Source organism: Acinonyx jubatus, chromosome C2 (genome assembly GCF_027475565.1).
Source record: "Acinonyx jubatus isolate Ajub_Pintada_27869175 chromosome C2, VMU_Ajub_asm_v1.0, whole genome shotgun sequence".
NCBI classification, from domain to species: domain Eukaryota; kingdom Metazoa; phylum Chordata; class Mammalia; order Carnivora; family Felidae; genus Acinonyx; species Acinonyx jubatus.
Genome location: NC_069384.1, coordinates 64,470,736 through 64,489,035, shown reverse-complemented (window position 1 = coordinate 64,489,035; position 18,300 = coordinate 64,470,736). Strand labels below are relative to the sequence as shown.

General features: G+C 37.4%; 1 protein-coding gene across 1 annotated transcript in view; it reads right to left on the bottom strand.

The window, feature by feature from the left end:
* The window catches only part of TIMMDC1 (translocase of inner mitochondrial membrane domain containing 1), a 24,805-nt gene extending 6,505 nt beyond the window's left edge, over positions 1 to 18,300 (bottom strand). The window contains exons 1-5 of the mRNA XM_015064630.3: positions 17,890 to 18,300; positions 15,306 to 15,471; positions 10,965 to 11,053; positions 10,457 to 10,524; positions 79 to 157 (exon numbers count right to left, since the gene is read on the bottom strand). Of these exons, the coding sequence (XP_014920116.2) occupies positions 79 to 157; positions 10,457 to 10,524; positions 10,965 to 11,053; positions 15,306 to 15,471; positions 17,890 to 18,071 (584 nt within the window). The 5' untranslated portion in view covers positions 18,072 to 18,300. The remainder of the gene's footprint in view (positions 1 to 78; positions 158 to 10,456; positions 10,525 to 10,964; positions 11,054 to 15,305; positions 15,472 to 17,889) is intronic.

Sequence of the window (18,300 nt, the reverse complement as noted above, 5' to 3'; positions counted from 1 at the left end):
CTTTAGAAATGCATGAGATTTTTAACAGTAAGGCATTAATGAAAGTTGTGTTTAGTATCAAACCATATTAACACTTACCCTAGCAAGGCTCCAATTATGCCACCAGCCACCAGACCACGCAGGCCTAAGTTTATTCTAAAAAGGCTTCCTGTGACAGCTATTTTAAAACAAACAAACAAACAAACAAACAAACAAAAAACCCAATATTAAATTATCTTTAAGTACTAGAATCCATTTAAAAAATTTTTCTTCTATAAAAAGAACATAAACCGCTAAGTAAGTTTTCAGAACCCAGTATCAATAATACATCACCACAACCTAGATTTCCTGAATCTAAAATGCCAAGGGCGCCCGGGTGGCTCAGTCGGTTGAACGGCCGACTTCAGCTCAGGTCATATCTCGTGGTCCGTGAGTTTGAGCCCCTCATCAGGCTCTGTGCTGACAGCTCAGAGCCTGGAGCCTGTTTCAGATTCTGTGTCTCCTTCTCTCTGACCCTCCCCCATTCATGCTCTGTCTCTCTCTGTCTCAAAAATAAATAAACGTTAAATAAAAAATAAATAAATAAAATGCCAACACAGCTAGTTTCTCTTCCACACTGCAGGTTCAAAGGAAGAAACATACCTTTTACAAACCTAATTTTTGTATATCCGTTCTACGGGTCCAACCTCTTCTCATTCTGCTTCATTTTTGCCCACCTCCCCTTAAAAATCTGTAATTTCTTCACTCCCATCTCTTCAGTTTCATCCTTCTTCAAGAAAAGCTTTCCCCAAAGAACAAAAACCCCTGCAGTTTGTACCTTGCTCCAGTCTCACCCTTTCTGTCCTGCTACACACCCCTCAGGCAGGCCTGCAAGTGGGCATTTGGTCCACAGTGCCACCAGGTGGTCAGTACACAGGCTCCCTTTCCTTCCCACTGGTCTGGTATATCCAGGACGTCATTCATTTTCCTCCCTCACTATGCACAACACAACTAATGCATCTCATGTAGTAACATTTTTAAAAAAACAATTGAGACTTATGTGTCTTAAGTACTATTTGTTTTTTTTAATTTTCTAAATTTTAAAATTAACAAGAAAAAAAATCACCTTTAATTAACATTACCCAGAGATGGTAATAAATTTGGTCTTTTTTTCAAGTCTTCTTTTCCAAAGAAAGCATTTTTTAAAAAATAAAATATGGGGGGGGGAGGGGTGCCTGGGTAGTTCAGTTGGCTAAGCAACTGATTCTTGGTTTTGGATCAGCTCATGATTTCAGGGTTCATGATTTCGAGCCCCTTGTAGGGCTCCATGCTGTTGAGCTTGCTTGGGATTCTCTCTCTCACCCTCTCTCTCTGCCCCTCCCCTGCTCACTCTGTCTCTCTCAAAATAAATAAACTCAAACATATGTGTGTGTGTGTGTGTATTTTTTTTCTTTCTTTTTTTGTAGGGGTGCCTGGGTAGCTCAGTTAAGCAGCTGACTCTTGATTTCGGCTCAGGTCATGATCTCACAGTAGTGAGATGGAGCCCCGCATAGGACTCGGCGCTGGGTGTGGACCCTGCTTAAGATTCTTCTCCCCCTCTTCCTCTGCCCCTCCCTCACTCATTCTCTCCCTCTCTCTCTCTCAAAAAAAAAATAAATAAATAAATAAAAAATAAAAATAAATATTTTTTAAAAAGCTCTCAGAATAGCCAAAATCTAGAAGACTGACAACATTAAATGGTGGCAAGGATGTAGAGCAAAAGAAACTCTCATTCATTGCTGGTTGGAACACAAAATGGTACAGTCACTTTAAAGACAGTCTGGCAGTTTCTTACAAAAATGAACATATTCTTACCATATGATCCAGCAATCATGCTCCCTGGTATTTACCCAAAGGAGCTAAAAACTTGTGTCCACACCAAAACCTGCACACATTTATAGCAGCTTTGTTCGTAACTGCCAATACTCGGAAGCAACCAAGATGTCCTTCAGTAGGCAATGGATAAATAAACTGGTATATTCAGACAATGAAATATTATTTAGCACTAAAAAGAAATGAGCTATCAACTCATGAAAAGAGACTGGAGGAAACTTAAATGCATATTGTTAAGTGAAAGATGTAAATCTGAAAATGTTATATAATATATAACTTTCTAGAAAAAGGCAAAACTATTGAAACAGTAAAAAAAGATCACCGTTTATCAGGGGTTGGTGGGCAGGACACACAGGTGGAACAGACTTTTAGGGCAAATGAAAATGCTCTTTATGATACCACAACGATGGATACATGTCATCATACATTTGTCCAAACCCACAGAATGTACACTAAGAGTGAAACCTAAGGGAAACTATGGACTTTAGGGGATAATGATGCATCAGTGTAGGTTCTTCAACTGTAACTAGTATCCCACCCTGGGGTAAAATGTTAATAGTGGGGAGGCTATGTTTAAGTGTGTATGTTGGGGCGGGGGGAGGAATACAGTAAAACTTTGGATTGCAATTTACTTGTTCTGAGAATGTTTCACAAGATAAGCAATTATTTCTAGTAAATTTCAACTTGATAAACGAGCAAAGACTTGCAATATAAGTAGCACCTGACACTGAATGTCACATGATCACAACTGAGCCAATAGTTCTCTCTTTCTCCCTCTCTGGGAGATTGTGGGTGATCATCCCCCATGCTCGTATGCTCAGTTTCAGGCTTTTCAGAGCATGGGAAATCAGTGATTTTTCAGAACATTGGAAGGTGCCCACAACTGGCACTAGTGTATTTTTTGTCACTTCAAAGAACCTGTGGACAGTCCTTTGCTTTTCCATACAAGAGTAAGCTTAGGAATGCTTTGCTTCATTCTATGTCAGGCTGCCTGCAGATATAGACCCTTCCCTCTGTTGTCTTATGCTGAATACATTAAATACAGTATATGACAAGAGTTTATTAATACTGTACTGTAATCAACATCCGTTAGTAATAGTTAAAGTTGTCCTACACAATAATCCTCCTCTCTCGTCTCCCTCAAACCAGCCACAAAGATTTTCAAAGGTAAGTGCAGGTTAATCTATTTTTCTTTATATTTTGTACTTTCCTTATTCATTTGTATTATATTACAGTATTGTAATCATTTTTATATGAATATTTGTGAGTTGTGAAACAAATCACCTGAGTTTCCATCATTTCTTATGAGGAAATTTGTTTTGATATACAAGTGCTTTGGATTACAAGCATGTTTCCGGAATGAATTATGCTCCCAAACCAAAGTTTTATTGTATATGCAAAATCTTTGTATCTTCTGCCCAATTTTACTGTGAATTTAAAACTATTCTAAAAAATAAAGTCAGTTGAAAAGGGGGGAGGGAGTAGTGAGGCTTATAAGCTATCAGCAGCCAAACATCAGTCAGACTCTTTATTACACAAACTCTTTATTACCATGTGTTCTGTAAATAGTTTACTTTTTTTTTTCGACCTTAGTGTTTATTTCTTTTTCTTGCCTGAATGCACTGGTTAAAGTCTCCAGTATAATGCTGAATACAACTGTATTCATCTCAAGTATACACCTTAATTACAAGTGTATACAGCTTTCCCATGTTCTCAGTCTTAGGGGAAAATCTTGTCTTTCACCATTAAATACGATGTTTGCTGTAGGTTTTTTAATAGATGATAGATGACCTTCACTGGGTTAAAGAAGCTCCCTTCTATTCCTAGTTTGTTGAGAGTTTTTATCATGAATGTTGGATTTTTGTCAAATACTTTTCTAAGCTAACCTTAAATTCCTTGGATAAATTCTACTTGGTTATAGAATATTATCCTTGGTTGTTGCTGGATTTGGTTTACTAATATTTTGTAAAGGATTTTTGTGTACATACTTTTCTTTTTAAAGTAATCTCTGTACCACCTCACACTGGTCAGAGTGGCTAAAATAAAATGAACAAATCAGGAGACTGTAGATACTGGAGAGGATGTGGAGAAACTGGAACCCTCTTGCACTGTTGGTGGGAATGTAAACTGGTGCAGCCACTCTGGAAAACAGTGTGGAGGTTCCTCAAAAAATTAAAAATAGATCTACCCTATGACCCAGCAATAGCACTACTAGGAATTTACCCAAGGGATAGAGGAGTGCTGATGCATAGGGGCACTTGTACCCCAATGTTTATAGCAGCACTTTCAACAACAGCCAAATTATGGAAAGAGCCTAAATGTCCATCAACTGACAAATGGATAAAGAAGATGTGATTTATATATACAATGGAATACTACTTGGCAATGAGAAAGAATGAAATCTGGCCATTTGTAGCAATGTGGATAGAACTGGAGAGTATTATGCTAAGTGAATAAGTCAGGGAGAGAAAGACAAATATCATGTTTTCAATCATATGTGGATCCGGAGAAACTTAATAGAAGACCGGGGGGGAGGGGAAGGGGAAAAAAAAAGTTACAGAGAGGGAAGGAGGCAAACCATAAGAGACTCTTAAATACTGAGAACAAACTGAGAGTTGATGGGGATGGGGGAGAGGGGAAACTGGGTGATGGGCACTGAGGAGGGCACCTGTTGGGATGAGCACTGGGTATTGTATGGAAACTAATTTGACTATATATATATATTATATTATATTATATATATAATAAAAAAATATTAAAAAAAAAAAACCAAATAAATAAATAAATAAATAAAATAATCTCTGTACCCAACATGGGGCTCAAACCCACAACCCTGAAATCAAGACTCACATGCTCCACTGACTGAGCCACCCAGGTGCCCCTGTGTATATACTCTTGAGTGATAGTGATCTGTAGTTCTCTTTGCTATCTTCATCTTCTTCATTTGGCTTTGGTATCAAGGATAATACTAGTCCAAAGGAATAAGTTTGAAAGCGTTCCTTCTTCCTCTATTTTATGGAAGAGTTTGTGAAAGAAACTTCCCAAATAGCCACTGAAGCCATCTGGTCTTGGGCTTTCTTTGTGAAAAGATTTTTAAGTAACAATTTAGTTTATTAACTTGTTGTAGGGCTATCAAAATTTTCTATTTCTTCTTGAGTAGATTTTGGTAATTTGTGTCTATTTTCTTTTTCTTGGTCAGTCTTCCTAAAGTTGTCTGTTATCTTGTCATTTTAAAAAAATTTTTTAATGCTTATTTATTTTTTGAGAGAGAGAGAGAGCATGAGTGGGGGAAGAGTCAGAGAGAAAGACAAAGAATCCAAAGCAGGCTCCAGGCTCTGAGCCATCAGCACTGAGCCCGACGTGGGGCTTGAACTCCTGATATGTTATTGTCTATTTCACAATCTGTTATTGTCTATTCTCCTCTCAATTCAGTGTTTCTTTTTATGTATTTATGAGCTCTGTTGTTAGTTTATATGTTTATAAATGTTATACCTTCTTGATGGATTGGTCCTTTAAATATTATAAAATGAGGGTGCCTAGATGGCTCAGCTGGTTAAGCATCCGACTTTGGCTCAGGTCATGCTCTCAGTTTGTGAGTTCGAGTCCTGCATCAGCCTCTCCATTGACAGTGCAGAGCCCACTTTGGACCTTCTGTCCCCTTCTCTCTCTGCCCGTCCACTGTTCACTTTCTCTCTCAAAAATAAACATAAAAAAAAAATTATAAAATGTCCTTTGTCTCTAGCACTTTTTAAAAAGTTTATTGATTGATTGATGAGAAAGAGTGTGTGTGCACGAGCAAGGGAGAGGCAGAAAGAGGGAGAGAGAGAATCCCAGGCAGGCTCTGCACTGTCCGCACAAAGCCAGATGTGGGGCTTCAACTCACAAACCGTGAGATCATGACCTGAGACAAGATCAAGAGTCAGCTGCTTAACCAACTTAGCCACTTAGTTGGATACTGTTATTTTTTTTAATTAAAAAAAAAAAGTTTATTTTTGAAAGAAAGAGCATGCAAGAATGTGAGCACATGCAAGTGAGGGAAGGACAGAGGGAGTGACAGAGGATATGAAATGGGCTCCCTGCTGACGGCAGAAAGCCTGATGTGGAGCTCTAACTCACAAACCGGGAGATCATGACCTGAGCCACAGTCGGATACTTAACTGACTGAAACACCCAGGCACTCCCTCAAATACTAGTTTTGTTTTTTTTAATTTTTTAATGTTTATTTATTTTTGAAGGAGAAACAGAGCATGAGTGGGGGAGGGGCAGAGAGAGAGGGAGGCACAGAATCTGAAGCAGGCTCCAGGCCCTGAGCTGTCAGCACAGAGCCTGACATGGGGCTCGAACTCACAAACTGTGAGATCATGACATGACTGAAGTCAGACGCCCAACCGACTGAGCCACCCAGGAGTCCTTCAAATACTATTTTTAAATTAGGGAAAAACAGTTAAAAGAAAGGAAAACAATAGGTTTATAGAGTGTTTTATATTAACTTACATATTAACCATTTCTAGTACTTTTCATTTCTTCCTGTCAAGTTACTATTTGGTGTCATCTCCTTGCTCCAACATACCTCCATTTCTTCCCTCTCATTTGTGCTATTAATGCCATATACAACTTTAAATATGCTGTATGTCTAACACTGCAATTTTGTTATTATTTTACATAATTGTCTTTTAGATTAGTTATGAGAAAAAATATTTATACAGACTTTAATAATAACTTATATAATTATCTTTATCAATGCTCTTTAACACTTCCCATAGATTCAAGTTACCATCTGGTTTATTACATCCTTTTAGCGTGAAGAATTTCCTATAGTATTTTTGTTAAGGCAGATCTGCTAGTAACAATTTTTCTTTGTTTGTTTATCTGCCAATGTCTTTATTTTTGCCTTCAATTTTGAAGAGTGATTTGTTAGAAACAGAATTCCTGGTTGACAACTTATGCTTTTCAGGCCTTTGAATGCATTCTACTGCCTTCTGGTTTCCATCATTCTGATGAGCAACAAGCTGTTAATCCTCTTCGGTGTTCCTCATGGGAGTTATTTTTTTCTTGCTGCTTTTAAGATTTTTCTTTCAACAGTGTAACTATTATGTGCTTAGGTGTGAATCTCCTCATGTTTGTTCTTCTTGGAGTTTGTTGAACCTTTTGGATGTGTGGATTAATGTTTTTCATCAAATTTGGGAAGTTAAGGACCATTATTTCTTAAAATACTTTTTTCTAACCCTTTCTCTCTTTTCTACCTAACATTCCCTTCACACATCTATTGGTATTTTTGATGGTGTCCTATAGGTTGCTCAGGCTCAGTTCATTTCTCTTCATTTTAAAAATTCTGTTCTTCACGAAAAATCATCTATATTGATCCCTCTTCAAATTCACGAATTCTCTTTTGCTATCTCAAGACTGGTGTTGAGCTCCTCCTCTCCAGTGAAATTTTAATTTCTATTGTTGTATCAACTTTCAACTTTTCATTTGATTTTTTTTTTTATAATTTCTGTCTTTATTGATATTCTCTATTTGGTAAGTCACTATCATCATACTTTTATATTTCTTTAAAATGGTTTGAAGCCTTGTCTTCTATGTTCAATGGATGGGTCCAGTCAGAGACATTCCCAGTGAGTGCTTTTTTAATCCCCTGGTTTTACATGTCATATGATTTTTTTGTTGTTGAAAACTGGACATTCTGGACATTTTAGGTAATAAATTATAGCAACTCTGGAGTTAACACCCCCCACACAGGGGGGATGACTGTAATTCTTTGTCTATGTAGTGACTTGCCCGGACTAGTTCTGTGGAGTCTTTTTTCTGCAGAGTACAGCCACTAATGTCGTTGCTCAGTTTTTATTTGTATGCGTGGTTTCCTAGGCATCACACTGGCTTAAGTAGTCAGCCAATGATTTGTCAGAAATTATGCTTAAGCATCCCAAGCTAGTAACGCTCCTATCCTTTACCAACGTATCTGTGGTTGAAGAATGCATTCAAAGTTTAGACAGTTTAAAATCTCTTCTGGCTTTTTCTTTTGGTGTTCACAATTAACCCTCACAACTAACCAAAGATAAGTAGGGGCCTTGCCAGTCTCTCCATAGTGTGCATGAATACATACTTACACATGTGTGCAACTTTCCAGAATTCTAGGGATACATAGAATCTTATTAAAACCCCCTGTGGCTGTCTTGTTCCCTAGATATTCCTGTTAAGATTCTGCCTCATCTGCCAGTCTATTCCTTACCCCAAACAGTATCAAAACCTCAGATTAGCTGTGTGATATTATCCTTCCCTGTTGCAATTGTTTTCAGCAACACCCCTTGGCTTGGAATTTTCTGTTTTCTGCTCCAAATAAAGCCAGTCCTCCAGCCTGTCCTTATGAAACTTCTGCATCACAGAGCTGTGGGCTAGGGGGGCAGGAGGAGCCCTAGGCTGAAACACCACAGACTCCCAATTTTCTTACTGAAACTCAGTAGGAATTCTTGGATAAATGCTTACTGATTTGTTGTGTGCCTGTGGTCAATTTCCAGCATCTTTAAATGGTTGTTTTTGATAATTATGTCCAATTCTATTGTTGCTTTTTGTGAAAGGATTTGCCAAGCTCCTCACCCAGTCATTCCAGATGTCAAATATACATTTATAAATGTCCAGATGAATGCCATATAATAACGAGGGGAGACATTCTTGACGTGATTTTGACTTCAGGGGAAATTACTTCAGTGTTATACCATTAAATTCAATGGTGGTTGCTGGTTTGAGATAAAAACTTATCTTGTATCATGTTTATTTTTTTACTAATTTTTACACTCAATTTACATTCAAGGAACATTTATTCTACTCTACTATGTGTCAAATAGTTGTGATATAAAAGGCGAAGACTTTCTCTGATATCAAGTAAGTCATCTAGTGGAGAAGCAAAACAAGTTAACAGGTACAACATAGAGTTGTAAGTGCTTTGCTTAAAATATTTATAGTTAATTATGGGAATATAGGGGAAAGACACCTGAAGACCCAAAAATAAGAAAATAGGGACTAGGAAACTAAAGCTGACAGATAAGCTGAACCTTGAAAGACAGGTTCAATAAAAGCTGAATAAAATTATTTGCAGGAGTGGGAAGGCATGCTCAAGAAAAGGGACCAATACATGTAAAGCAAGATTAGGATGGGTTTGGGAAATCAAGAGTAGAGTCATAGGGTGGAGCAAGAGTGGTACGTGAGGACCAGATCAAGAATCAACATTAGAATGATGGGAAACTATGAAAGAAGCTCAAGCAGAAAAGTGTTATACTCACATTCATATTTCCAAAAAGTAACTAAGGTAACAGTGGAAGTGGAGGAAACCAAGACTAGAAACAGGGAAGACCAGATTGCAGCAGTGGGAAGAAAGAGGAGGTGAGAGTCCCTACATATTAAAGGAATCTAATTAAAGGACTAGAACTTTGCAAAGAGGGGGATAAAAGGCAGAACCATATCATTATCTGGTTTCCAGGTTTTTTGTTTATTTGTTTAACATGGTAAATTATAAAGAACCTAACAACAGGAGCAAGTATGGAAGTTGGGGGAGGAAAACAGAGTTTGGTTTGGATATAGGCATTTGAGCCTACAGAATACTCATGGAAAAATGGTGGCAAGTTAAAAAAGGGCAAGTTCCAGCTGCTCCAGTGCTATTAATGCCTATTTCTAGTTTTATATTTTAAAATGTTTCCATTAAATTGTTAAGTTCAAATTATGTGTACATGTGTTTGCCTGTGTGTATATATACATATACACAGAGAAAGAGAGCATGCACTCAGAAGAGAGAACAAGTCAAGAAGCAAATGGGCTAAAATGTAAACAACTGAATCCCTGTATATAAAGGTTATATGGTGTTCCTTGTATTACTTTTATTTTTAAAACTTTTTGTAAGCTTGAAATTATTTCCAAATTAAAAGAATTTTTAAATGTTTTATGAATTATATGTACCTTTTTGCATGTGAGAGAATTACATGAGGCAGTGAGTGTTTGAGTATATGTGGCACTTCACATTTACATTTCTGGAAATAATACTTCAATACTTATTTTTTAATGTTCATTTTAAAGAGGTCACATTTACCAGAGGCATAAAGCTTTAAAATAAAATCCAAACTTAGTATGAAAAATCTGGTCCCTTTCTACGTAATTTCACCAAACTTATCTCAAGCCACTCTTCCCCTTACTGACTATGTTCCAGCCTTATTATCCTGCTTTTGAGGAACTTTCTTGCCTTGGAGACTTCACCCTCAATGTTCCTTCTGCATAAGCTACTCTTCTTCACACTTTTCAGGTATCAGCTTAAATGTCACCTCCCGATAAAGGCCTTCTCTACTCACCCTGATCATCCCATTGCTTCACCTGTTTGCTATTTTCTATCACAGCAGCCTTTTTCTCCCCCAACCACATTAGACTATAAAACTCCATGAAAGCAAAGACCTTTTCTGTTTTGTTCACCAAGTATACCAAGGGCCAAGCATAATGCTCTCCATACATTTTGCATGAATGTTGAATGAGATGTGATGAGAAGTCAACCAAAGAATTCAGTAGTTCTGATTTATAAGTCCTTAAATATTTCCCAAACCATATTTGAGAAGACTGAAAAACATAAACAAGAACAAAAATGTCTTACCTCCCGCAATGACAAAATGGCTTAGGGCATTTTTATTTCGGTACACATTTAGCCCAGTATTCACTGTGCTGGGAAGAAGGGGGAAGAAAGAAAACATAAAATTTAAAGCATATCCCCCTTACTTTCTCGACCACAATTTTCACTAAAGTGATAGGTATTAGAAACGCCTACTAAGTCAATTCCTGGTCTTAGTCTAGGTCCCGTCAATGTGTTCCCGACTACCAATATTCCCTAGGTTTTCTAGGTGGACCTTCTGTTGAAGAATGAACCAAAGAATTTCTCTTACTTAGAAACCTTGTCTCTACTTTGATAATAGGTGGAAGACCTCCATCCATGGATGCAAACCTATATCTGGACCAATCTTTTACATAGATAAAAGTTCTTGGGGGAAAAAGGTATTATGAATCACTTTCATGTGGGTGTTTAGTTTTTAAAAATCTCACTTGCTCAAAAGATGTGCTCCCAAAATAATACTAAGACCTTTTGTCACAACTCAGAGAGAACTTACTTGAATATAGTCACAAACACTGTAGTTCTCCAACTCCAGCGCCAGCCATACCGGATGAAGCCTCGTGTGGCAGCACGATGTGCAGATTGCTAAAGTTAATGAAAAGGCTGTGAGGTTCCAAGACCCCTTAATACCTTCTTTATTCTAAAACTGTGGTAGAAGGATGGCTATGGATTAGGCAGGGACACCTAAACAGAAACATTATTAAGATCTCTAGAAATACCGTTTACTGAAACTTAAGCAAAAGTCCCATGTGCATCCTATTCTATCGGGAGATAGAAAAGGAACTAAGAATTGCCAGTGTCAACCAAGCAATCTATCAATGAGGCATAAACAGAGAATCTATGTGGCAAATGCCATGGCAAATATAAAGTCAGTATTAGACATGCTTTTTATATCCAAGAAATCTTGGAAAAAAGAAACCATAAAATAAAAAAGAACCAAAGAAATGGTAAATAAAAGGGTAAGGATGATAGTAATACAGATATAGAGAAAAGAGCAAAGAAAAGAGAACTGATATTTACTGCCCACGTTCTATGTAAAAGTTGTGTTAACATATTACCTCATTTAATCTTTACAACTTTTCTTTTAGGCAGGTGTTTCAGATTTAACTAAAGCACAGAGAGGAAGTTTCTAACCAAGATCACTCAGCCAAGAAGGAGTAAGTCAGAATTGGAAGACAGGTTGTCTGTCTCCACATCACCATGGAGCAAGTCTGGTACAATATCCTGAGGATATAGTCTAGATTTTGAGAGAATCCCTAAGTGGATCCTTAACTACTACAAGATACTGGGCAAGTCAAAACCTCTCTGAAGAGTATCAGTATGGACTCGTGGCTTTTAACAAATAGGCAGATAAATAAATAGATACAGATGTGTGTATGAATATGTGTACATAAGTATATATGAGCACACACACATTTCCTAGGGCTTATAGAAGCCATGATATCCCTGTAAGTGAGCATATGTAGCATCAAATCTTTGTTTTTTTAATGTTTTTATTTCATTTTTGAGAGACAGAGTGCAAGTGGAGGAGAGACAGGGAGAGAGATACACACAGAACCCGAAGTAGGCTCCAGGCTCTGAGCTGCCAGCACAGAGCCCGACGCAGGGCTTGAACTCATGAACTGTGAGGTCATGACCTGAGCTGAAGTCGGATGCTTAACCGACTCAGCCACCCAGGTGCCCCTCAAATCTTAGTTTTATATATAATTTTTCCACTAAAAGAAACTAGAACTCCTTGGTGATGACTAACTCTGGGGCTGGTACTGGAAAAGTAAAAGATGAGCCAGGAACATCTTGCTATGCCAAAAAATAAAGATATGCTCAAAGAACGATGGGGACATATAAAAAGAACAAAGGAGCTAGTTTAAAGGGCTCCAACTGTCCAAATCTAGGCCAATTTCAGCATCAAGATAAATAATGATAAGAATGGATTATAAACTACAGAGTAAAACAAGAATCCACGAGTCCACATTGATAGAAATAAATTATAAAAAGACAAATACAGGAGAAGGGAAAGCTCTTCATTAAAGCTGAATATGAAGCAATAAATGTAGGAAAGATGGGATTAGAAAATAACCATTTCGCAACCACCACAGTATTAACTCTTTCAGGTAAGAGTCATCATTGAATACTAAAACTAAAGCATGGAAATTTGATGAAAAATAGGATATTTACATAGTCTCAAAGTATCTCATAAGTATCCATAAGATATTCACTAATTACATTTACTAATTATCTTGATTTCAGCTCAGGTCATAATCTCAGTCCTGAGATCAAGTCCCGCCTGGGCTTGCACTGAGTGTGGAGCCTGCTTGAGATTCTCTCTCCCTTTCCCTCTGTCCTTCCCCTGCTTGCACGTGTGCTCTTTCAAAAAAAAATTTTTAATAAAAAATAAAAAAATTACAAAGGGAGAAAAATAGTAATTTTACAGTGGATAAGCCTGGCAGAGACCATCTTAACCAAGTGCCAAAGTAAACATCAGTAAAGGGACAATAGATATCATGTATTCCTGATATAATGTACTAAGTAAGAAGTACATTAAGTACATCTAAGTAAGAAGTAAGGAGTACTAATACCCCAATCTAGGGTATTCCTGCTAAAACACATAGCTGGAATCTAATCATGAGAAAACATTAAACAAATCCAAATTGAAGAACATTCTACAAAATAAATAGCCCACATGGGAATGCAAGCTGGTGCAGCCACTCTGGAAAATAGTATGGAGGTTCCTCAAAAAACTAAAAATAGAACTACCCTACGACCCAGCAATTGCACTACTAGGCATTTATCCAAGGGATACAGGTGTGCTGTTTCGAAGAGACACATGCACCCCCATGTTTCTAGCAGCACTATCAATAATAGCCAAAGTATGGAAAGAGACTATATGTCCACAGATGGATGAATATATAAAGAAGATGTGATGTGCATATATATGTGCATATATATGTATATATATATACATATACATATATACATATACATACATACAATGGAGTATTACTTGGGAATCAAAAAGAATGAAATCTTGCCATTTGCAACTACGTGGATAGAACTGGAGGGTATTATGTTAATCGAAATTAGTCAGAGAAAGACAAATATCATATGACTTCATTCATATAAGGACTTTAAGAGACAAAACAGATGAACATAAGAGAAGGGAAACAAAAATAATATAAAAACAGGGAGGGGGACAAAACAGAAGAGACTTATAAATATGGAGAACAAACTGAGGGTTACTGGAGGGGTTGTGGGAGGGCGGATGGGCTAAATGGGTAAGGGGCACTAAGGAATCTACTCCTGAAATCATTATTGCACCATATGCTAACTAATTTGGATGTAAATTTAAAAAAATAAAAAATAAAAATAAAATAAAATAAAATAATACATAAATAGCCCCAATCTTCAAAAATGTCACAATCAAGAAAGTTAAAGAAAGAGAAACTGTTCTATATTAAAAGAGACTAAAGAGGGGCCCCTGGATGGCTCAGTAGGTTGGGCGTTCGACTTCGGCTCAGGTCATGATCTCACAGTTCGTGGGTTCGAGCCCTGCATCGGGCTCTGTTCTGACAGCTCAGAGCCTGGAGCCTGCTTTGAATTCTGTGTCTCCCTCTTTCTCTGCCCCTTCCATACTCCTACTCTGTCCCTTAAAAATAAACATTGAAAAAAAAATTAAAAAAAAAAAGAGAGACTAAAGAGGCATGAAAGGCAAATTCAACATCTGATCCAGTATTAGATGCTGGACCTGGAAAAAATATTATTTTTATTTACTTTTAAAATAGGGGTGCCTGGGTGGCTTAGTCGGTTGAGTGTCTGACTCTTGGTTTTGGCTCTGGTCATGATCTCATGCTTCATGAGACTGAGCCCTACACTGGGCTCTGCACTGACAGCGTGGAGCCTGGCACAGAACCTGACTGGGATTCTCTCTTTCTCCCTCTCTCTCTGCTCCTCCCCCACTTCAGCTCCCTCTGAACACTCTCTGTCAAAATAAATGAATAAACTTAAATAAATAAATAATATTGGAGAGACGACTAGCAAAATTTACATAAAGTCTGAAAATAAGACAACAGTACTATATCAGTGATAATTTCCTGATCTGGATAATTATATAGTGGTTATATAAAAGAATGTCCTTGTTTTCAGGGAAATACATGCTGAAGTATTTATCATGACTATAACTTACTCTTTAGCAGTCACAAAAAATAATAATATGCATTATACAGAGAGAGAATGCTATAGTAAATGTGATAAAAAGTTAACATTTGGAGAATTTGGGTGATAGGTATATAGGAATTCTTTGTACTACTTTTACAACTTTTAAGGCTGACAGAATTTAAAAAAACAAAACAAAACCCAAACAACTAACTCTCTGAGCTGTAACTTCCTCACTTATAAAACAGAGTTGCTGTACAGATCTAACAAAAGAGTTAGCACTCTATAAACTGTAGAGTTATAAATGCTAATTATGGTTTTAGTGTCCTCCAAGGAGACCCTGTGAATGGGGTTAATATGCTACAGCTAAGCCTTGATGATTTAGCTAGGGATTAGAAATATATTTCAGATACTATACTTGATCTTAGCCAAAAGACTGAGAAGTGATAGAAATATATTTCAGAAAGTAGAGCAATGGTAGTAATCCCTCTGAAGATAAGAAAAGTAGTCTGACAAACCATGCGTATGCTCTTTAGCATTAATACGTCTACTGTTCTTAAGTGCAGGTTTTGTTTCTTTACTCTGACATCTTAACCCTTCCAACCCTACCACCTAACTGAATAGCTAAGTGTAAAGTGAATTACTAAACTAATATGCCCTCAAATACTTTTAGAGTATCAGTACTTACCACAGCATCAAACCGGCTATGATAAACTTCTGCTTGGCTCTGCTCAACATAGTGCTGTTTAGCATGGATAAAAGCTGGTATTCCTCCATATGCCCAGCCAATGATGCCTGCTGAAATAGCCGCCTTATAAATATTCTCAAGTTCCTTTGAAGTTCTCTGCTGTTCACTAAGACATCAAAAAGACAATGTTGTTTGGGATTAGTTTATGGATACTGCTCTCCAAAAGACAGTACATTCAAAATGACCCCAATACTAACACTACCACATTTTTCATCATGGGCAGAATCTCCAGATTAATAAAATCTCCTGATGAATTAAATACCACAGTTATATCACAAGTAGCTCAAATTTCAGCCAAAATTAACCTATGCTGTTAGAAATCAAGCTATTGGTTGATTACCCTTAGGAAGATAGTGACTAGAAGGGGCACAAAGGGGAGCTTCTGAAATGCTGCTAACAGTTTCTCGGTGTTGGTTACACACCTATGTTTAGCTTGTGAAAATTTGTTGATCAATATACTTATGTGTAAATAGATGCACATTATACTCCAATAATGTTTTTTTCGAAGGTGGTTTTATTTGATGACTATTACAAGTCCACTACATCTCTGGAATCAGGAAGAATCTGTAAAAGCTGGATGCAAGGATCAAGATTTCCCTTTTTGAATTTTAAGCTAACTTTTGGAAATGACACAAACTTATGGATTTTAGGACAATGTATTCAAGAACAAAATCCTAGATTAAAAAAAAAAAATCAAAACCTGTCTTTCTGAATTCACTTTTATGCCATGCTCAGATTGGGCCTGTATGATAAAAAGCAACAAATGAGAAATCTCACTGTGCAATGGACACCACAGACCAACCTAACATAAGGAAAAACCACTGTTTAATTCAATTTGTTATTCTCAAAAGAAGAAATTAGAATTGATAATAAAGCTTTGAAGATGTTTCTAGAAGCTCTAATGAATAGCTAAGTTTTTAAGTATTATGTTACTATAAATGGCCCTCTAAATACTAAATGTTATTTACATTACTAAATCACTTTCTTCGGAGACTATAAGGTGTTTATCTAATTCTAATTATCAATAACCACATCTCTGAAATCAGAATCAGTGAGTCTTTACAGCTCCTGCATCTACAAGAGAAATCTAAATAAAATTTCTCAGAAAACTGTAATTCTTATACTTACTTAGGCCAATAAGAAAAAACTGCTATAATTTGAACCCTGTACTTATCTTGTATAGTGAATAAGATCAAAAACATTTACCTAAAAATTGGCCTATGACAGAACTCAGAAAAGAGAAAATGTAAAAGCTTAAAATTTAACAAGCCAGATGAATATGCTTTGCCTCCTTTTCATTCTCTGAAAAATTCCATGCCATAGGTGATATTTATCTCCATTTTATTTATTTGGCTCTAAGAAGTCCTATGGTTGGCCCAAACAGCTAATAAATGGTGAAGAAATAGCACAGTGGTGGAAAAGACCTAAACTACAAGTGACAACAGGGTTGTGGTTCTGGTTCTGTCACCCACTGTTAAGTGACCTGCAGCAAGATCACAATCTATGAACTTTAGTTTCCTCATCTATGATGGAGGGGAACATAGAAGTTAACCTAGATTACCTTCAAGTTTCTTTCAGCTCCAACATTCCGTGGTTTCCAAAGCTGATCAAAATAACACCCTTCTGTTATATACTATATAGGATCTTTCACAAGTATCTCAAGTAAATATTGACTGGAAGGATTGATTGGAAGGACCAATGAGAAAGGCTGCCTCATTATCTTTAAAATAAAGATGATATTTCAATAAAGCAATTAAACACGATTCTGCCAACTCCTTGTCCCAACAATCTCAGCAACATAATAAAGCTTCAAAGTTAATTTAACCACCTGGTAACAGTGTAGTATTGTAAAGTATTTCATGAAAGGGCCATTTTTCCACCAATAATTGATAAATGATGAAATAAATGAATAAATGAAATGAGTTTTCCATTAAAGTGAATTCAGTTTGAAGTTAATTTTGTATTCTGAAATAACCTTATTTGTTGATCTAGCTAATATCGTTTCTTTTATAAAAATGAGACAATACTTGCTATTATTTTTTATATATTCATTATCTGACAGAATAAACATTTTACAGCTCTCTCTGCCGTTTCTCCAATCTCCATTTTTTTGGAGAGAAGGGGGAGCTATGGTCATGAAATACCAAAGTTTGGAATAAAGTGAAATGCGAAAAAAAATACTGGAGCGTACTCTCGCTGATGTGGATTCCAGGGTCAATTCTGACACTAATTAGCTCGGTCCAATTCTTCTAATTTGTAAAATCGGGGGATTACACTAAGACTATATTCTCTAAAAATGCTCTGACTTATAATGAGTTTCACCCCTACCATTTGTAAACTGTCCTGTCAATCAACAGAACTACTAAATGGCAATGTGAGGACACAAACTTGGGACACAAACATTACAACACCAAATCTTATTCAAAAACAAACCACATCACTCAGGGGTCCTTCACCCCAGGATGACCCAGGTTGCAGGACAGCTCTTCGCAGTCCCCTCCCCACAGACCCTAGGCACTTTTACTCTTTGACAAACAGGTCCCGGAGGCGGTCCCATCCGGATTCCAGGTAATCAGGCTCTGGGACGTAGGAAGACAGCTTCTGGTTCTCCGAATCGGCAGCCACAGCTCCCGCAGCAAAAACCCGAGGGAAAGGACACAGCGCCCGGCAGAAGTAGCTCTGTGGCGCTGGCGGCCGCACCTCCATGGCCCTCACGGAACCTGCGGGCACACGCTTGGGTTCTCAGGGCTCCAAGGCCTCTGGGAGACGCCGTGGGAGGACAGTAAGGATAACTGCAGTAATAAATAGGTGAGTACCCTTCTACCATGCCCAGCTAATTTGCTGCCAGGCTCGCCACCACATTCTTGACACCCTCCTCCCCAGGGCCGGCACTGACTTATGAAGACCTTGGATACACGAGACAGGAAGTCCCACC